At 37.2% G+C, this 23,271-nt stretch overlaps 1 protein-coding gene across 2 annotated transcripts in view; it reads right to left on the reverse strand.

Moving 5' to 3' along the window:
* Lrp1b (LDL receptor related protein 1B) overlaps nt 1-23,271 on the reverse strand; it is a 2,085,328-nt gene that overhangs the window by 833,338 nt on the left and 1,228,719 nt on the right. For both annotated transcript variants that reach the window (XM_087654909.1, XM_087654910.1), the window contains exons 15-16: nt 15,683-15,805; nt 5,268-5,408 (exon numbers count right to left, since the gene is read on the reverse strand). In XM_087654909.1, coding sequence (XP_087511035.1) covers nt 5,268-5,408; nt 15,683-15,805 — 264 coding nt within the window. The remainder of the gene's footprint in view (nt 1-5,267; nt 5,409-15,682; nt 15,806-23,271) is intronic.

Genomic DNA, 23,271 nt, shown 5'->3' on the forward strand with positions numbered 1-23,271 from the left:
GAAACAGAAATTAAACAGTGATGTCGACAGACTAAGAGAAGTCATGAGCCAAATGGACTTAACGGATATTTATAGAACATTCTATCCTAAAGCAAATGGATATAGCTTCTTCTCAGCTCCTCATGGTACTTTCTCCAAAATTGACCATATAATTGGTCAAAAAACGGGCCTCAACAGGTACAGAAAGATAGAGATAATCCCATGCGTGCTATCGGACCACCACGGCCTAAAACTGGTCTTCAATAACAATAAGGGAAGAATGCCCACATATACGTGGAAATTGAACAATGCTCTACTCAATGATAACCTGGTCAAGGAAGAAATAAAGAAAGAAATTAAAAACTTTTTAGAATTTAATGAAAATGAAGATACAACATACCCAAACTTATGGGACACAATGAAAGCTGTGCTAAGAGGAAAACTCATAGCGCTGAGTGCCTGCAGAAAGAAACAGGAAAGAGCATATGTCAGCAGCTTGACAGCACACCTAAAAGCTCTAGAACAAAAAGAAGCAAATACACCCAGGAGGAGTAGAAGGCAGGAAATAATCAAACTCAGAGCTGAAATCAACCAAGTAGAAACAAAAAGGACCATAGAAAGAATCAACAGAACCAAAAGTTGGTTCTTTGAGAAAATCAACAAGATAGATAAACCCTTAGCCAGACTAACGAGAGGACACAGAGAGTGGGTCCAAATTAACAAAATCAGAAATGAAAAAGGAGACATAACTACAGATTCAGAGGAAATTCAAAAAATCATCAGATCTTACTATAAAAACCTATATTCAACAAAATTTGAAAATCTTCAGGAAATGGACAATTTCCTAGACAGATACCAGGTATCGAAGTTAAATCAGGAACAGATAAACCAGTTAAACAACCCCATAACTCCTAAGGAAATAGAAGTAGTCATTAAAGGTCTCCCAACCAAAAAGAGCCCAGGTCCAGACGGGTTTAGTGCAGAATTCTATCAAACCTTCATAGAAGACCTCATACCAATATTATCCAAACTATTCCACAAAATTGAAACAGATGGAGCACTACCGAATTCCTTCTACGAAGCCACAATTACTCTTATACCTAAATCACACAAAGACACAACAAAGAAAGAGAACTTCAGACCAATTTCCCTTATGAATATCGACGCAAAAATACTCAATAAAATTCTGGCAAACCGAATTCAAGAGCACATCAAAACAATCATCCACCATGATCAAGTAGGCTTCATCCCAGGCATGCAGGGATGGTTTAATATACGGAAAACCATCAACGTGATCCATCATATAAACAAACTGAAAGAACAAAACCACATGATCATTTCATTAGATGCTGAGAAAGCATTTGACAAAATTCAACACCCCTTCATGATAAAAGTCCTGGAAAGAATACGAATTCAAGGCCCATACCTAAACATAGTAAAAGCCATATACAGCAAACCAGTTGCTAACATTAAACTAAATGGAGAGAAACTTGAAGCAATCCCACTAAAATCAGGGACTAGACAAGGCTGCCCACTCTCTCCCTACTTATTCAATATAGTTCTTGAAGTTCTAGCCAGAGCAATCAGACAACAAAAGGAGATCAAGGGGATACAGATCGGAAAAGAAGAGGTCAAAATATCACTATTTGCAGATGACATGATAGTATATTTAAGTGATCCCAAAAGTTCCACCAGAGAACTACTAAAGCTGATAAACAACTTCAGCAAAGTGGCTGGGTATAAAATTAACTCAAATAAATCAGTTGCCTTCCTCTATAAAAAAGAGAAACAAGCCGAGAAAGAAATTAGGGAAACGACACCCTTCATAATAGACCCAAATAATATAAAGTACCTCGGTGTGACTTTAACCAAGCAAGTAAAAGATCTGTACAATAAGAACTTCAAGACACTGAGGAAAGAAATTGAAGAAGACCTCAGAAGATGGAAAGATCTCCCATGCTCATGGATTGGCAGGATTAATATAGTAAAAATGGCCATTTTACCAAAAGCAATCTACAGATTCAATGCAATCCCCATCAAAATACCAATCCAATTCTTCAAAGAGTTAGACAGCAGAATTTGCAAATTCATCTGGAATAACAAAAAACCCAGGATAGCTAAAGCTATCCTCAACAATAAAAGGACTTCAGGGGGAATCACTATCCCTGAACTCAAGCAGTATTACAGAGCAATAGTGATAAAAACTGCATGGTATTGGTACAGAGACAGACAGATAGACCAATGGAATAGAATTGAAGACCCAGAAATGAACCCACACACCTATGGTCACTTGATTTTTGACAAAGGAGCCAAAACCATCCAATGGAAAAAAGATAGCATTTTCAGCAAATGGTGCTGGTTCAACTGGAGGGCAACATGTAGAAGAATGCAGATCGATCCATGCTTATCACCCTGTACAAAGCTTAAGTCCAAGTGGATCAAGGACCTCCACATCAAACCAGACACACTCAAACTAATAGAAGAAAAACTAGGGAAGCATCTGGAACACATGGGCACTGGAAAAAATTTCCTGAACAAAACACCAATGGCTTATGCTCTAAGATCAAGAATCGACAAATGGGATCTCATAAAACTGCAAAGCTTCTGTAAGGCAAAGGACACGGTGGTTAGGACAAAACGGCAACCAACAGATTGGGAAAAGATCTTTACCAATCCTACAACAGATAGAGGCCTTATATCCAAAATATACAAAGAACTCAAGAAGTTAGACCGCAGGGAAACAAATAACCCTATTAAAAAATGGGGTTCAGAGCTAAACAAAGAATTCACAGCTGAGGAATGCCGAATGGCTGAGAAACACCTAAAGAAATGTTCAACATCTTTAGTCATAAGGGAAATGCAAATCAAAACAACCCTGAGATTTCACCTCACACCAGTGAGAATGGCTAAGATCAAAAACTCAGGTGACAGCAGATGCTGGCGAGGATGTGGAGAAAGAGGAACACTCCTCCATTGTTGGTGGGATTGCAGACTGGTAAAACCATTCTGGAAATCAGTCTGGAGGTTCCTCAGAAAATTGGATATTGAACTGCCTGAGGATCCAGCTATACCTCTCTTGGGCATATACCCAAAAGATGCCTCAACATATAAAAGAGACACGTGCTCCACTATGTTCATCGCAGCCTTATTTATAATAGCCAGAAACTGGAAAGAACCCAGATGCCCTTCAACAGAGGAATGGATACAGAAAATGTGGTACATCTACACAATGGAATATTACTCAGCTATCAAAAACAACGAGTTTATGAAATTCGTAGGCAAATGGTTGGAACTGGAAAATATCATCCTGAGTGAGCTAACCCAATCACAGAAAGACATACATGGTATGCACTCATTGATAAGTGGCTATTAGCCCAAATGCTTGAATTACCCTAGATCCCTAGAACAAAGGAAACTCAAGACGGATGATCAAAATGTGAATGCTTCACTCCTTCTTTAAATGAGGAAAAAGAATACCCTTGGCAGGGAAGGGAGAGGCAAAGATTAAAACAGAGACTGAAGGAACACCCATTCAGAGCCTGCCCCACATGTGGCCCATACATATACAGCCACCCAATTAGACAAGATGGATGAAGCAAAGAAGTGCAGACCGACAGGAGCCGGATGTAGATCGCTCCTGAGAGACACAGCCAGAATACAGCAAATACAGAGGCGAATGCCAGCAGCAAACCACTGAACTGAGAATAGGTCCCCCGTTGAAGGAATCAGAGAAAGAACTGGAAGAGCTTGAAGGGGCTCGAGACCCCAAAAGTACAACAATGTCAAGCAACCAGAGCTTCCAGGGACTAAGCCACTACCTAAAGACTATACATGGACTGACCCTGGACTCTGACCCCATAGGTAGCAATGAATATCCTAGTAAGAGCACCAGTGGAAGGGGAAGCCCTGGGTCCTGCTAAGACTGAACCCCCAGTGAACTAGACTATGGGGGGAGGGCGGCAATGGGGGGAGGGTTGGGAGGGGAACACCCATAAGGAAGGGGAGGGGGGAGGGGGATTTTGCCCGGAAACCGGGAAAGGGAATAACACTTGAAATGTATATAAGAAATACTCAAGTTAATTAAAAAAAAAAAAACTAAAAAAAAAAAAAAAAAAGAAGTGGAGCAGTTAAGTCAGGTACGACTTGATATTCTATGTGTTTAGAACGCTAGGAAACAAACTATTCATCCTTCCAGAAAATGCTCTCTCTTGCCACTCCAAAAGTGTTGTATCAATTTAATAATCAACACTCATAGTACATACAGATAATAGTACAAATGAAAATGATAACATGAGGATTAATACAAAAGAAAATGAATTGATGGTTCGTGAGAGGAATTCCAGAGAAAGTAGCAATGAGTCCATGGATTAATTCGGTTTATGTATCAGGGACTAGCAGTTAGTAAAAAGTTTTGAGATGTGTAATCTTGTGGCATTTTTTATTCAGAGCGCGATTGTTACATATTGTGGAGTAGACCACTTGTATGTAGTTTTAAAAACTATTTCATATTGTTATATTTTAATTTCAAACAAATGAAAAGTGAACAGAATTAACTCTGAATTATTTCAATCATGTTAAAATGAAAGAAGTTGTTACCAAAAATAATTATTTTTCCTAATAAAATCCTTTTCAGGTTTAAAGTCATTTTGCTAATCAAATGTAATCTCGGAGGAATGTTTCATATGCTTTTCAAAACTGTCTTATATCTCTACATGTGAGGAGTGTCCCTATTTTCACCAGGAACATGAACAACAGCTTTTGTTCTGGCAAACATCAAAGGCTTGGTGGAAATATAGGTAGGCATAAAAAAGATTCCTTCCGGGTTGAGTGCTCCAGGTGTGTTTCCAATCATAACTAGAGACAGTAATACAGGTAGCACTGCAGTCCAAATCCACACCAACCCTTTAAATTTTCTTTAAGTCTTTGTTGTTAAAAAGCAATGAGATGAAATGTGACATTTGTATCCAAATTTCTGTCTCAAAAGGAGTTAACCTGACTTTTCATGTCTGTACAAGCAAAGATCCCAAAGTGTACTATGGAGTAACATCGTAATGTGGTTTGTTCATCAGAGAACAGACATAGGAAGGATAGGGAAAGAGGAGAAAAGCAGACCTTGACTTCAATGCAAAGGAAGTTTTCTATACTTTAACCTTAAGCAAAGAGCCACTAGGAAAGAAATTTGAATGAATTTACAGCAGACAAAATTTCAGATATGTTGTAGGCTACTTTGGTAATCCACACACTCACTCAGGGACATATAGTTTGAGATTATTTGAGGGAGAACATACAGCATGTTACAGAGTCTTCATCGCTCCCGTCTAGGCAGTCATCATCGCCATCACACTTCCACCGAGCTTGAATACAGTGTTTGTTTTTGCAGCGAAATTCTCCAGGTTTACATATATGGAATATTATTTCTTCAGGATTAACTAGAGTTGAAAAAACAAGACATATACAAAATACTAAGCTCATACGTTTTAAATTTTTTTTTTGGGTCATGACTCACTGGGGGTTTCAAGTTGCTTTAGAACCCCACAGAAATGAGGTCAGACAGTATTTGACTTTTCATTTTTCTGGCTTGTTGCACCCATGATGCTCTCCGTATTTATTTAAGTAGCAAGGTTTCAATGACATTATACGGTAAATAATTGTCTGTGTGCACATTACACATAAATGGACACTTGCTAAGCTCAGTTCAGTGGTCTAACTGAAGAGGGAATGAAGAAAGTGTTGGTCAAAGGGGAAAAACTGAAAAAAAATAAGATGAATTTGTCTACATGTCTAACATACACATTAAGAATATAATTATACTGTGGTGTCTTATGCAGGAAATTGAGAAATTGCTTGCAGGTGTTTTTACCATAGGTTGTCATAAAAAGGTAACAAAGAGAAACACTGGGTTTATTAATTTGTTTGTGGACAGCATTGGTTTGACGAATATAAAACAGTAGCGTATAAAATACATTAAGTTCCTAAAATAAACATGGAACCTACAAATTTAAAACTAACATCTGAAGATAAACCACTTTCACAATAATCATATAAAATTATATTCATGGCATTAAATAAAGACTATTATGCTCTAGTGCATAAATAATTTAAGTAGGAAATATGTTCTAATGACAACATTCTAATTTCTCTGCAGAAAATACATAAAGACCGTTGTACTGATGGCCATCTGGGGAATGGAACATTTAATTTTGCTAACAATAATTATTCTGTGAAAATATAATAAAGGTTTCTTTTAAGAAGTTGTCACTAAAGAAAAAGAACACCACCATCTCATTTTCTCCTGAGCTTGTACAGCCTTCATTGTTCATCTGATTGTTGGTAAGAAAACCTTCTCTACAGTACATCATTTTAGTTCAAACAAATCTCCTAGGAGGTAACCACAGAGAAAAAGACTCAGGAATAAGACAAGGTTAGTGGCTCTCCTCACTTTGCTAAACTTCATTTTGCTAATCTGAAATGGTCTATATCTGGGATCTGAATGTTTGAAATTCCATTGAGATGTATCATAACCTGAAAGTATTACTATTCTTCTGATCTCTTTAGGTGGATGAGATAGATACATAACAGGAAGGGATCCACAGCAAGGGACGATTTGTGTCTTGTGGTCAGAAAATGGTCTTAACTAACTCAAGCAGGATTTTTTGCTGTGACAATCTCCAATTTCTGTTCTAACGGCTTTAAGTTGCATTTCATTTCTCATAAGTCCTGTGGGCTACTGAACTGACAGGAAACTTATACACACCTCACTCCCAGTGGCATCAAGAGAACCTCTTGAGTCAAAGGTGGAACCTCTACCACCCTGATCATAACATTGCCTTGGTCTCTGTTTCTCCCTTGCAGGAAAGAATTGAAAGGGGAGCATGATTTTTGAACTATGCCTGCAGGAAACTGCTTCAGAGTGGCACAGTAAGGCACAAGGTTTAGGGGTCTGTAGAAATAGAAACAAAAGATCCCACCATGGGCTGAGATTTCATTTCAAGCCAGAAAGAATGACTGCAGTGGATGAAATATTCAGCTTGAACAAAGGTACCCTGTGTTGCTCCGAATCTCTCAGTTATGCTGACTGTGGGTACATTGACAGATAGGAACATTTCTTTTCTATTGTTTCCAAGTAACAAAACACTAAAGCAAATTCTCTCTGATACCATTCCTCTAGTATCTGTTAAATAAACATAAGCTATCATATGGAGGTAGCATGAAATCCAAATACGAAAAAACAAAAATAAAACCACAAACACAACTAACGAACCCAACCCCTTATAGGATTCTAAATCTTTATATTTCCTACTTCAGATAATGAATGATCTTAAACTATTGATAACAGTGTATGTGTACATCACACAGACTCTATTTCTTTATATATATTAAGTACACATACATATTAAATTTTTTTTGCTTTTTTTTTATTTATTTTTTTTTATTAACTTGAGTATTTCTTATATACATTTCGAGTGTTATTCCCTTTCCCGGTTTCTGGGCAAACATCCCCCTCCCCCCTCCCCTTCCTTATGGGTGTTCCCCTCCCAACCCTCCCCCCATTGCCGCCCTCCCCCCCATAGACTAGTTCACTGGGGGTTCAGTCTTAGCAGGACCCAGGGCTTCCCCTTCCACTGGTGCTCTTACTAGGATATTCATTGCTACCTATGGGGTCAGAGTCCAGGGTCAGTCCATATATAGTCTTTAGGTAGTGGCTTAGTCCCTGGAAGCTCTGGTTGCTTGGCATTGTTGTACTTTTGGGGTCTCGAGCCCCTTCAAGCTCTTCCAGTTCTTTCTCTGATTCCTTCAATAGGGGACCTATTCTCAGTTCAGTGGTTTGCTGCTGGCATTCGCCTCTATATTTGCTGTATTCATATTAAATTTTAAACTCTGTTGTACAACTCTTTTCCATGGTGTCCTCTGTGTATCTTAAATATGTTTCTGCTCTGGATTTGTTTGCCGAGTATGTTTGTGCAGTGTGGACAGAAATGTATGTTTGTCATTAGGATATTTATTTATTTTATGTTTGTTTATCTAGTAGTTCACTGATTATTATTTTTAATCAGGTGTGTGTAGATAATATCTTATTTGAGGAAAATCTTGGGAAGAATTCTTAGCCCATTCCTTTTTGGATCTGCCTTTAAAGAAGTCATAGAATCATTGCATTTGCAAGGACTGCTTAAGAATTTACACATGGCCCACAATTGACTTGAAGGGGGAAATAAGATAGAATCTACATAAACATGGAGGCTATGCCACCACCCGTGCTCTTCGTGTTGGATGCATGGCTCATGTATTATCTGTTAGAATCCCGAAATCTCCTCGAAGCCAACAATGTTATATGGTAACCAAAATGTAATCCCTGGTACATTACTATTTAATGCATACTGAAAAAGAATTTTATAGATAATTGGATTTCTTTCTTTTCATTTTCATTTTTTGAAATGCCAGGTTGGCCCAGGACTATCATGTCTCTGGCTTCTAAGTATGGGGATCACACTTGGTCTGTCTGACATTTAGGTGGGTTGTGAAGATCTGAACTCGGATCTTCACAGTTAGTAGCAAATAGTTTAAAATGAGCCTTACCCCTAACCTCTTAGATACTAAGCATCGGTTTGCAAAGTCTTCAGGGTTTTATCAGTCTATTCTATCACTAAGCTGAACTTTTCAGATGCAACCAGCAGTTATAGCTAACACCCAGGAACCACAATTCGTAGTGCAAACAGGATCCGTGTTGGTGGAAGACGGGCTACTTTTCTCCCAACAATGCTCATTATCAAGGAAACAAAGATCCATGTGATAAGATGAACAAGGGACCAGCTTGGAATCTAGGATATGTGTGCCAGAACTAACTGAGCAACATGGAACTAGGTGACAGTACCATCTATAACACTGTCCAAATTGATAACCTGTATACCAGGCTACTTTTGAATGAATGTTGAGAGGAAGCAAATGTACTGAGCACAGTATAAAAGAGGAATAGCTCATCTAAAACAAACCAACAAACGGTAACAGAACTCAACTCCGCATTCTTTCTACAGCTGTTTAAAACTTCTATGAAGGAGTTTCAAATTGAAAATCTTCTTTTAAGATTCATAAATATCATGTCAGCATATGTACAAAAGAATAATACTTAATAGAATCCAGGCTTAGACTTAATGCATAAAAGAGTTTGCTGCCTGACATCTTGGAATTTAATGCTGTTGTTATACTGAGAGTCTGTCTCGGGGAGCTATAGAAATCCTTTAGGAAGACAGGTTCGCTAAATTTGAATCGGCAGTTGATTCTCGTCTCTCACTGATCACGAGCATGGATGAGCTTGGGCAAATTTCAATTTCATATATGCATGCATGGAGAGAAAAAAATGAACATTTACTTAGAGCTCCACGTATGTAATTTTGATCCAGTGCTTAATGTGGATATGAATAGTGCTTGGTTGTCTGAGCACAGCAATGCACTGCTTCCAGAACCTTAGCAAGTGCTATAATTGTATACTTCACTGCAGAGCTATGCTTTCAACCATAAATTTGAAACCATACACAAAATGCATAATTCTGTCACCAGGACAACATGGTCTGAGCAATAAGGAACTGACAAAATAATAAATAATCCTTTAGCTTAACCAAGTTCAGAAATGACACAGCATGAATTATGACTTGCTTGGCGGAAAATGTCATTTTTCCAGCTTATTGTGAAAACTTGTTAGAGAAAACAAAACAAAACAAAACAAACAAAAGATCATGTCTCACTTCCCAGCATCAAGAACTCATTCTAGAGTTGTTTCCTATCTCTAGAAACACAATTGGAGGAAATAATACTCAGAACCACATGAAGTAAAGAAAAACCATATTGTTTTATTATAATTTTTATTAAAATTTTTAGAGTATGTAAGTGTGTGTGTGTGTGTGTGTGTGTGTGTGTGTGTGTGTGTGTGTCTGTAAATGCCAGCACATGCCAAAGCTCCAGAAGAAGGTGTCAGGTACTCCGGAGCTATAATTGCAGAAGTTGTAAGCTCTGGAAGGGCAGCGAATACTCTAGCACTCAACTTATTCTCCAACCCTTCATTTCACATTCTCATCTCAGTATAACAAAATATTTTACTAGAATCTGGAACCCAGGAATGTGGCCCAAAGGGAAACTTGAAGTTCTAGCTAATTGGATGTTGTCGGATCACACTGTTACATGAGATGATGAAGTGAGAAATTCAGCTATGGCCTGTATCTGTTAGATCATAGAAAGGTTTTTCATTAGACAGAGAAGTCTTCTGAGCAGCGTGCGAAAGTGGTATTTAACCTCTGTGAGTTTCTGTGCAAAGGGGGAATTAAATAATCCTTTGAATGGGACTTCTAAACCTTTTTCATGCCTTAAACAGTTTTTACTATACTTTAGATTGCATAGATCCTAGGATGTGAGGCTTGCCACAGCAGGAGATAAATGACTCCCCACATAGTAACACTGTGTATCACAGGGATATATCTGGTGTTCCAAATGGTGGCAAGAAGCACAGAAGACCATTGACATTGTTAGACTCTGGATTACTGCTGTTTTGTAAACTGCAACTTGATTTTCTGGGAATGACAGCCAGTGGAGAGACTGGCCTTTCCTTTCAAGCATCTGTGGAGGAGTTAAGGGATTATTTTCTTATTCCAACTAAAACAGCCCACATAATTTATAAAATAAAATCATTTTAAAACTTAATGTGATTTTGAGGATCATTTCTAACCTCCTTTTCAATTTAATATTTTATAATTCTCCCCAAATTATCATGAGGAAAATACATGCATCCTATAACTGATCAACTAAATTTTTCTGTGGTTTTCAGAGGTTACAAGTTCTGAATTGTTATGCTAATAGATATCAATTCTAAATGCTAAGAGGATTTGACCATGGCAAACCATCACAAGCACAAAATATGGGATCTTCTTTCAGTCTTGTTTTCTTCCAAGTAAGACATTAAAATTCACTCCTCACCAACTATGTGATATGCTGATGTTTTTTGTTGGGGGCATGTTCTCTGTCTGCATCGCTTTAAGCTACAATTTCATCATGAAAAATATCCCTGCTGTTTAATGTAGATCGACTATCCATCTATTTGATGTCAATTCATTGAGAATGAATGAAACCAGGATCTCCCACCATTTTGTTTGCAAGGCTCGGATTGCTTACTTAATTCAATTGGCACATCACAGTGTACGAGGTAGCCTGAACCAATCAGAAGCCTAAAGGAATCACCACCAAGGACTGGTTAATAGCATGCTGTTTTCTCTCTTGTATGTGCTTTTTAAAAGCTGACTTCATGTGCCAGGTTTCTGAATTTTAGTTCCTTTGTCAGCAAGTTATGACTAATATATTCTTCACTATGAAGTATTATCTCTAAAAAATATTAGGATAATACCTAATAATTTATAAATTATTATCCCTAAATAAGTAGGAATAAATATAATTACTAGTTATTTATATTATTAATACAATATAAATTTGTATTTATATTATTTACAGCACTAAATAAGTAGGAACTTAAACTATATATGTGAAGAAACATTGGAATTTTATAAGAAAAATGAGTTACTGCATTGTGCTTCAAAGAAACTGAGGCAGTTTGTATCAGTTTGTATGTGGTGTCTTAAAAGGATAGAATTTTAACAGGCAGATACAGCAAATTTGAAAGGACATATTTACCACTTTGACAAATCTTAGTGTGAAAAGAATAGGTAAATTTCTCTTTCTTCACTTTATTAAAATTGTTTTACCTCATCTGCGAACTACAGGTTCTAGAAGGAGACCAACATTCCCTGAAAATATTTTAATTTTTCAGTGTATGGTCACATGATACTACTGGCAATATCTGAAAATAATTATCCTAGCTTCAGATGTGTAATCGACATTGTGCACAATAAACTTACCTTACAAGCCAAAATAACCTGCTTTTTCATTATTATGGAGGTAGGCAACAAGGTCTGTAGAAATCAACAGTAAACACTTCTATCTCTCTATTCTATGATCCTCATAGTTATGCTTGGAGTCTGGAACATTCCAGGTGTTTCTGGATTGGGTTCTCAGCTAGAGTTCTGTTTAGGGTAGTTGTATCTCTCGCTTTCAAGAATCTACGGAACATGCTACATGACTGGTTGGTTTAGTAGTGGTGGCAGAGTGTTGGACCAACATCCAGAGTCAGAGCTGAGACAGGATTCTAGTCGTTATTGGAGAAATAAATAACACTCAGACCTATTTAGTGGCAGAGCCATTTCTAATTCTGTGTACCAACCAACAAAGGCCCCTTTGATATGTTATCACAATATTTAAATAGTTAATCTCAGTGATCTAAGTATAAAGAGCAAGTACTTGGATACATAACACTAACAATGAAGTGGTACAGATACATAATGTGTAAATAAGACTAAACCTCAGCCTGGGATGCTTGCAGGATGGAGAAGACGGCCATTTGTCATTGACTGGCATTTCTCGGCTTGCTTTATGTGTCCCCAATACAACTTGTAAGAACAATATGTGTTTTTCCTTGTGCGCATATGCTTTTCAATGACAATATGTCTAGGAGAGGATGAATAGCTGACTCAAAAACCATTTTGTACTTTTGCCGGGACTCATAAGAATGTACACAAAACAATTTATACGTACAGGTATAACTTATTAGAATAATGAAGATATGGGCAAGTGTTTGCTCCTTATGTTTATATGATATGCTCAGCTTTTGTATATTTCTTAACCCAGTTCATTTATCTTTGCCAGTGTCTGTTTTTCTCATAAATTTATATTCTCTAAATTCATTTTCCTCTACAATAATGTTATCTGTTATTTTATCAATATTAAACTCGTACAAATTTAACTCTAAAGTTATCTATTAGGTTTAGATTATTAGGTTATTAGTTATCTATTAGGTTTAGATCTATTAGGTCTAGATTAAGCACAGTAATAGACATAACAGGAAATATAATTAGAAGGCGATTTACCCATATAACTATGATTTCCACAATGCGGATTAAGGAACTCATTAAAAATTTTGATTTTAGTGTCTTATAATTATACTCCCCTTGATATAATAAAGACTCATAAGATATCAATATCTCTGATATTCTGGACTCCTGATCATTTTGTTGTGTCCTAAGAGAATGCATGCTGTTTAATATAAATAAGGTGACTGTTAATGATTTATCCAGGACATTCTCAAAGATTTAACTGGAACCTGACAAAGTCTGGCTATGCTTAGGTACAAAGGTAGGCCCTTAATTTGCATGAGAAACTACAAATCTGTGTCTAGCAAAACTAAAGTAGATGTATATTCAGTGCTGCCTCCTATCCTTCTCAGAAAGTCTACCGATGGATCAGAAGGGAAAGCAAACCTGACTGGGGTTTAAATATTGTGTATGCGTGGAAGTGTGCGTGTGTGCGTGTGTGCATGTGTGTGCATGTGCGTGTGTATGTGTGTGCATGTTCTATTTTGTTTAAAATCTCAGAGTTCTTCATTTTGGCTGGCAGAAATTATGGTGATATAATAGAAAAACAATGCTAAATCGATCCTTTTAAAGGTATTATACCAATAAATGTGCACATTAGGTGCATTTTGTCTCTCAAAGGTTAAGATAAAATTAAGGTTACTAACCAAGTGATGTGAGAGACTTCTATCTGTTGAAAACAATGCTTACTACCTGTCTGTGGGGAAATGAGCAATGGGTCTTGACAGTCTCTTTTCAAAACTAGCAATAGAATGGGAGGCAAACACAGTACCCAGAACAAAGACAGAGAAAGCATCATCTAGTGACTCAGAAACACATTGCAATTTGTCCTCCCTGCAACCTTGAAAGGGAAGCATTTATATTTTTAGAAAGAAACGAACAACATTTTTTGACAGAAAGAATTTTGAAGGGAAATTTTGCTTGGGCAAGAATTTATATACTAGGGAATTGCTTCTCCCTTAAAAAGACAAATGTGGGACATTTGCAAGACATTAGCATTCAGCTCTCTATAGAGTATGTGTTGAATGAACATATATATTCACTTTTATATTTTTTCTTTAAAGATGTTACTTTAAAATATATCTCAATATTAGTGATTATTAATAAATAATGGACTACTTAAAGCTTGAATACTAGAAAATACAATCAGTAGAACTGTAGTGTACAAAAAGAATATAAAACATTTTAAATTTAATTAACTAGCTAAATATGTAGGAGACATGTATAATAAAATGCTAATGATCAAGTGAAGGACTCAAATGTTGTCTACCACTCTGCTACCTAGATCTACTCCCGAAGCTCCCTCCAATTTCTATAAGCAATTTGGTACTTCAAAATAATGTTATTGGTTAGTACTACATTATAATAGAAAAGGATTAAAGTACAGGTGATAAAGTGAATAACAGAGAAGCTAAAGTCTTCATTTCAAATAGTTGGTATTTAAGATAATATTGGCATTCAATATATTAAAAAATTCAAACAATTAGTGTCCTTATGTTAGGACTGGTCGTTTTCTTCCAAATACCTGAAGATGTAACATGAATCGAATGTGGACTATACAGAAAATTACAGAACTTATTGAAAGCAGTGAAAAAGTCACAAATGCCTTTAACAATAGATCATAAATGTCTCAAACAATCAAATATAAAAAATGACTTAAAACCTTGTTCTTAAAGATCATGTTAATGGTAGGTATTAAATAATAAGACAATTGTGTTCATGTTAAACAAAAATAAACCTAAAGTAGCAGATATTGAAGTGTGAGCCTGGGCTAAAAAACAGAAGTACAATGTAAAAGAGAATGTAGCTCCAAAATGAAATTATTTTAGCCCTGACTTATGGAGGCCCAGATATCTTCCCTCATCAATTTGGACTAAAATATTAACTCCTGAGACTTGGGTCTGCAGGTGCTCTGGGCAGATGTTTCTGCTATGCTGAGTTTGCAGTTTGCGCATCCTAAGGTTTCTCTACCTCTGTGGATATCAGTTAACTCCTTAGGATAAGCCTATCATCTTTCTGCACACATACACACATGCATGCATGCATACAAACATACATATACACAACCTATTGAATTCCTTTCTCTGAATAACCTTGAACCACAATGTGATATTGAAATCCTTCAGGAAATGTCTACTTAGCTCTTGGTACATACATAGTATTGTGGCAGTTATTGTGCTTGGGGGATATAATTTGAGGTAGGAAGGAATAATTTCAAGATTCCTCTTGGAATAACAAGCACAGTAAATTCAGTGATATGACAAAAACTAATAAAAGTGTCTTTAATCCAAGTCAGTCAATCCCGTTGAATCACTTCTTTTATACCCTTTAAATTTCTTAGACGTCTCTTTCCTCCTTCTTCTTCATCTTCAAATATAGACATCTGAGCTGCCAATTCATTGAAAATCATTTTAAGACTAATATGTGCACCACCCCCAACACTGTCAGCTGCAACTGCTGATTACGAGACTTATGTGACATGAAAAATTTGCTCATATGGCATAGATGCATCAACATTATCCAGTCAGCCATATGCAGCAGGGAGTATGCTATGCAGCATCTTGTTACCATTATTCAATGCATATTAAAAATGGAGTGACATAAGACAGTCTAGAATTCTATCTAAGCAATTATACAGATACGTCTTTCTAGTTGTGATTTCAGTTCTGTCGGTTTCTAATGCTCCTCGCCTTCACAAACAGCCATACGCACGATGAGTGGCAGAAAATAAAAAGGGGACTTACATGTGCAAGTAGTTCCATTTTCATCCAAAAGCTGATTATCAGCACAGGCGCACACACGGCCTCCTGGAATGGCCAGGCAGAGCGTGCCACAGCCCCCATTGTTAATGCGGCACATATTGTCACCTGCAGAAAAAGAGAAAGGAAACTGTCACATAGCTGATGGTTATGCAACATCTAAAATATGGTTTATTTTTAAGGTTATGAAACCAAGGCTACCTCTTAATGCTCTGTCCTTGTTTTACTGTCTACTCTCCAACTGATAGAATTACAGGCATATACTGCCAAAACTAGTTTCAGGAATGCTTTTCTTTCATTGAAATACAAATGGGGATAAATAAATGAATGGAAATGTTTATATGTATATACACATACCTTTGTGCTTATAGTCAATATTCTGGCTGAATAGAAGTAGCTTTCAAAAACAGTTGAAAATAGATGTTGCTATGCTACATATGAGGAGTATGTTTTGCTTGTTGCAGGAGGATTGTGTACTAGTTAGTAATTTTCTAGGGACTAGGAGCAAGGAGAGAAGTAGCTTTTATTGTCTGTCATGTATAGTTGCCCAGATTATGATCATAGCATGGTGGCCTGAGTTCTTTGAAAAGTAAAGTATGTCGCTGGAAATGTAGATGGAGGTCACCATTGATCAGGCAAGCACGTGGGATTTGATTAGTTCTCTAGTGGAGTGGGTGAGTACCCTGCATGTTAGTGTGCAGAGGACACCAGGAAGAATGCAATACCAAGAAAATTCACAGCATCAAGACAGAAGTGCTGGACTAGAGACTTAGGGAACAGAGTCACTGATGGAGCACAGGAGATGATATTTATACAAGAATTCAAGAACATATGTCAGGAGCCCATGGTGAATTGTAGAAGATACCCACAGACATATTTGAAGAGCCTTGAAATATGATTTTTTAAAAATGTAGCTAAAACACAGTAACTTTAGACAATCACAAATTTGATATCATCAATTCCTTCAACTTGGACAAGCAAGTGAGAAAATGTATTAGGCCAGGCCACATGGTTCTTGTCTCTAAATGTGACTTTCAAGAGGCTGAAGTAAGAGGATTGCTGTGAGTTTCGGGGCACTCTTGATAACAGAACAAGTCCAAGAAGAACAAAGACTAAAGAATGACAGTGAGGAAAGAAAGAGAAACAGATAGATAGATAGATAGATAGATAGATAGATAGATAGATAGATAGATAGATAGATAGATAGATAGATAGGTAGGTAGGTAGGTAGATAGATAGATAGATAGACAGACAGACAGACAGACAGACAGACAGACAGACAGACAGAGACAGGGACAGAGGAATGGAGGGAAGAGAGAAGAGGGTTGCTGAGCTTTCTTTGCATCCATCTTTACACAGAGAAATATTAATCCCCTAGAGTACCATTGGCCATACAATTATAGGTAACCTTAAGCACGCTTCAATTTTCAATATAATCAATAAATAAAATGTTTTATTAATTTAGGATACTTAGTTCCTGAGGCCATAAATAATAAAGAATTAAAATTGATAGTGTATAAGTGCTAATACTCTGTAACTGAAGCCACAGACGGGGCTATCACACTATATGCCAGAGGGGTTGGATTACCATGGAGAGCATTGTAGTGGAGTCATCCCTCCACAGTGGAATTGAATAGTAAGAAATCCTACATATTATCTTATGTATCTGAGATCGGAGAAATAGCCTAGAGTTTATTATCAATTATCTTTATTTTCTGGAAAGTACATTTAATTTATATATAACGTAGCAAACAATACAAGCAATGGCCTTAAATTCTAAACTCAGAGGATAATGGAAAATATCTCATGTTTTTTCTAGAAGATAATGTAGAAATCTTTTATGTGTCTTTCATATATATTCCATGAATAGGAGGTAAATATGTAAAACCTTACTGGACATTAGGGAACCCTTTCTGCGTTCACAACATGTACATCACTAAATGTCATATTTAAAATTTGATAGCATCCAAAATTTGTAAAATTGGGATGATTTTACAATACTTTGTGGCAAATATAACTGAATCAATAAGAAATAAGAAACTTGATTATAATGCATCTTGTTACGTATTTTTCAAGATATATGCTTAATCTAGAAATGAATGACATGACAATTGCTCTCATTGAATGGTTTTTCTATATTCCGAAATAAATTATCATTATGTAAAGTTTAAAATATTACTCTTATTTGAATACAATACTCTGAAAAGAAAGAATTAGTATTTGCACTGCCATAATAGAAATCCCAAAGCTAAATTAACATGAATAACTTCACATATCTCATTGTAAGGACCTAGAACTTATTTTACTCATCCAGTATGTTTTTCAGTTTCATTTTAACAACATATTCTCATTAGAGCTCATGTGATAGTGGGTCTTTTTGAAATATGACCTTAAAAATATTCCCTAAAATTATTTGCAGAATGTAATTATTCCTTTTTATTGAATTATTTTGTTTGCCATTCCAAAAGTTGCTCCCCTTTCTGGTCCACCCTTCCAAAATGTTTCACCACATTCCCCCTCCCTTTGCCTCTGAGATGGTGCTCCCCTACCCACACACCTATTGCCACCCACCAACCTTACCTTACACCACAGGCACTGACCCACCATCTCATCCCCCTGAAGCTTCCTGATCCCTAGGGTGTTAAATCTCTCCAGGATTAAGCTCATCCTCTCCCACTGAGGCCAGGCAAGGCAGTCCTCTGCTATGAGTGTGCTGGAGGCAACGGACCAGCCCATGTTTGCTATTTGATTTGTGTCTTAGTCTCTGGCAGCTCTGAGGTGTCTGAGTTAGATAATACTGTTGTTCTTTCTGTGGAATAGCCAGCCCCTTCACCCCCTTCAATCCTTTCCCTAAGTCTTCCATACAGGGTCCTCAACCTCAGTCAAATGGTTGGTTGTAAGTATCTGCATCTGTCTCAGTCAGCTGCTGGTAGACCTTCTCACAGTCAGTCTAGGCTCCTGTCTGCAAGCACAACATGATTAGTGTCGGGGTTTGATGCCTGCCCGTGTGATAGATCCCAAGTTATGCTCATCTCCAGTCTCTGCTCCAAGCATTTTCTTTCTATCATACCTCAATTTACAAGTACCTGTCCCACATATGTAGAAATATCGATGTTTAGATTTTGCTTTCATTTGTGGTGGGGTACTATTTTAGTTAAGTTAGAAGATATTCTGGACATTGTGTTTGTTTTAAACATCAAATAAGGACCATAAGGACACACACACACACACACACACACACACACAGAGAGAGAGAGAGAGAGAGAGAGAGAGAGAGAGAGAGAGAGGGAGGGAGGGAGGGAGGGAGGGAGAGAGAGAGAGAGAGAGAGAGAGAGAGAGAGAGGCGATTCTAGGGAGCTATGTAAAAAGAAAAATAAAATAGAAGGATGTAGATAAAATTTCTTAGTTTTCTCTGTGATAATTATCTAATAATGGAGAATTTTGGAAGAGAAAAAATGTAATTGTGACCCTGGTATAAACTTCCCATTTACAAAATCCAGAAAACGGTGACTTGCACCCACATATACACATCAGCTAGGCACTGATACCTAAGGAATGAAAGAGCTATTGAGATATGACTAAAGGATTTTGATTCCTGAAATCTACAAAGGGAGTCAAGTAGAACCTTACATGGAACCAATGCAAATAAAAACATTAGTATTGGTGTAACTACAATGAAAAATTAAAAGGAATTCCATCCAAACTTAAAGGTGCACTTAATCCCAGTACTTTGCAGGTATAGGCAGGAAGATTAAAAGTTCAAAGTCAATACCAGCTGCAAAGTGAATTTACAGACCAAGTGGGTTATAAGAGATCCTATTTCAGAATAAACAATAAAATTTATCAAACATAACAACAATTACTACTTTAGAAAGTAAGGAATCAATCACATGTTCTAACCTGGTCTAATGATTCATGCTTTTAATCACAGGCTTATGTTGAATCCAATATATCTCAATATAACAGATAGCCCAGCTGTGTAGTATAACTTAAGAAACAAAATAAAACAAAATAAAATCAAACCAAAGTAAGTCTTTCAATCTTCTCATATCTCCCTCCATTCCTTTCCTCAGTGACTTGAAGTTCTTGTCATACAGGTCTATGACTTAATTGGTTAGAGTTACACCTCAATGTTTGATATTATTCACGGCTATTGTAAGAGCATTGTTTCTCTAATTTCTTTCTCAGCTTATTTTTCATTTGTATAAAGGAGGGCTACTGACTATTTTTTATAGTTAATTTTGTATCCATCTACTTTGCTGAGCAGGTTTATCAGCTGTAGGAGGTCTCTGGTAGAATTTTTGTGTTCACTTATGTATGCTGTCAAATCATCTGCAAAGAGTAATACATTTCATTCTTTTCCAATTTATATCCTCTTGGTCTTCTTTAGTTGTCTTATTGCTCTGTCTAGAGTTTTTAGAACTATATTGAATAGATAAGTAGAAAATGGACAGGCTTTTCTTATCCCTGATTTTAGTGGAATTCTTTTAAATTTGTCTCCATTTAGCTTGATGTTGGCAATTGGCTTACTGTATATTGTGTTTATTATTTTAGGTATGGACATTGTTTCCCTGATCTCTCTAAGATTCTTAACATGAAAAGGTGATAGACTTTGTCAAAGAATTTTTCAGCTTCTAATGAGTTGATGATGTGATTATTTTTGTTCTTTCAGATTGTTTATATGGTGGATTACTGCACTCTAAAGCTCAAAGATTGGTAGGATGAACATATTAAAAATGACCACTGAACTGAGAATAGGTCCCCTATTGAAGGAATCAGAGAAAGAACTGGAAGAGCTTGAAGGGGCTCGAGACCCCAAAAGTACAACAATGCCAAGCAACCAGAGCTTCCAGGGACTAAGCCACTACCTAAAGACTATACATGGACTGACCCTGGACTCTGACCCCATAGGTAGCAATGAATATCCTAGTAAGAGCACCAGTGGAAGGGGAAGCCCTGGGTCCTGCTAAGACTGAACCCCCAGTGAACTAGACTATGGGGGGAGGGCGGCAATGGGGGAAGGGTTGGGAGGGGAACACCCATAAGGAAGGGGAGGGGGGAGGGGGATGTTTGCCCGGAAACCGGGAAAGGGAATAACACTCGAAATGTATATAAGAAATACTCAAGTTAATAAAAAAAAAAATAAAAAAAAAATAAAAAAATAAAAATGACCACTTTATGAAAAGCAATTTACATATTCAATACTATTCCCATCCAAATTGCAAAAACAATTTTTTACAGACCTTGACAGTGCAATTCTTGACTTCATATGTAAAAATAGACAAACAAGAGCAAGAACAACAAAAAGAACAACAACAAAGGATAGCAAAACAATGAAGAAGTTCTGGAGGTATCACCATCCCTGGCTTCAATCTGTAACACGAAGCAGTATTGCACGGTATTTGTATAAGAACAGACAGGTTGATCAACAGAATCAAATTGAAAACCCTGACACACTTATGGACACTTAAATTTTGACAAGAACATAAAATCATAAAATGGAAAAGAGAAAGCATCTTCAAAAATGGAGCCGGTCTAACTGAATTTTTGCATCCAGAACAATACAAATAGATCCATATCTATCACCCTGCACAAAGTTCAAGTTTAGGTGGATAAAAGACCTCAATGTAAACCCAGACATACTAAATCTAGTAGAATAGAAAGTGAGTAAGAGCTTTGAACTCACTGGTACAGGAGACAATTCATGAACAGAATACCAATGGTTCAGGCTCTAAGATCAACAATTGATAAATGAGACCTCATGAAACTGAAAGGATTCTTTAAGGCTAAGAACACTATTAATAGGACAAAACAGTACCCTATGGAATAGAAAAGGATGTTAAACAACCCAATAACTTCGAGGGATAGTATACAAAATTTATTTAAAAATCTCAAGAACATAGACCTTTACAATTCAAATAACACAATTAAAAATTGGATTTTTTATATTCTGGATGCAGAAATTCAGTGAGACCAGCACCATTTTTAGAAGATGCTTTTTTCCCCATTGTATGGTTTTACCTCCTTTGTCAAAAACAAAGTGTTCCTAGGTGTCCCAGGTGATTCCGTTGATCAACCTCTCTGTTCCTATATAGAGCTAAACAAAGAATCTCAGCAGGGAAATCTCCAAAGGCCAAGAAAGAGAGAAATTTCCGAAGTCCATCCTACACTTTTTAGAATGCCTAAGTTCAAACACTCAAGTGATAGCTAAGTTGCTGGTGAGGATGTGGAACAAGGGAACACTCCTCCATTGCCAATGGAAGTGTAAACTTTACAAAAGAACTTTGGAAATCACTGTGGTGGTTTCTCGGAACACTAGGATTAGTTCTACCTCAAGATCCAGCTATACTTCTCCTGGGCATAATGCAGAAGATACCCCACTATAACAGAGGGATACTTGCTCAACTATGTTGATTTCAATTTTATTCATAATAGGCAGCAACTTGAAATAACCTAGATGTCACTCAACTGAAAAATGAATTTAAAAATTTGGTACATCTACTCAATGGAATACTATTCAGCTATTAAACATAAAGACATCATGGATTTTGCAGGCAAAAGAATGAGACTTGAGGATATCATCCTGAGCAATGTTACCAATGCCCAAAAGGACACACATGGTAAGTACTACTTATTAGTGGATATTAGCCATAAAATATAGGTACTGTGTTATACTCCACAGACACAAGAGAGCTTACCAAAGGGAAGGCCCAAGAAAGAAAGTTTCAATCTCAGTTTGAAAGGGAAATAAAGAGGGAACTAAGAGTGAGGGGGGAATTGGAAAGACAATGGGTAGCTCAGGATCAGGTGTGGGTAACAGGAAATGAAAGGAGAGATCATGAAAATTAATGAAAATCTATAACTGACATCAGTGAGGAAGTGGGGGACATTTCCAGGATGAGACAGAGACCTGGGACAAGGGAGGCACCCAAGAATCTATGGGAGTGACCTTAGCTGTGACTCACTATTTTGGGGATATGGAACCTGAAGAAGTCACCTTCTGTAACCAGACAGGAACCCCAGATAGAGACACCAACTCATCTACAAAAGTGTCAACCCAGAATTTATCCTGTATATTAGAAATACAGGTCACAGGGGATGATGCAGAGTCTTGAGGGAATAGTCAAGCAGTAACCAGCCCAACTAGAGACCCATCCCATGGACAAGCACCAATCTCTGACACTATTAATGATAGTCTATTATGTGTTCAAAACAGTAGTCTAGCAAGGCTGTCCTCTGAGAGGCTCCACTCAGTAACTGACTCAGAGTGATGCAGAGACCCACAGGCAAACCATGGATGGAACCTTGGAACTCTAATGGAAGAGTTGGGGGAAGGATTGAGGGCCCTGATGTGATAGGAATTCCACAGAAAAACCAACAAAGTCAACTGTTCTGGACTCTTGGACAGGACAGAGACTGAACCACAAACCAAAGAGTATTCACGGGCTGGACCTACCTTCCACCCACCCAGCACTCATGCGCATACATACCACACACACACACACACACACACACACACACACACACACACACACACATACACACACACACGTATGTGCTCATGGCCTATATTT

The sequence above is a fragment of the Rattus norvegicus genome, chromosome 3 (assembly GCF_021556685.1).
Source record: "Rattus norvegicus strain SHRSP/BbbUtx chromosome 3, alternate assembly SHRSP_T2T, whole genome shotgun sequence".
NCBI classification, from domain to species: Eukaryota; Metazoa; Chordata; class Mammalia; order Rodentia; family Muridae; genus Rattus; species Rattus norvegicus.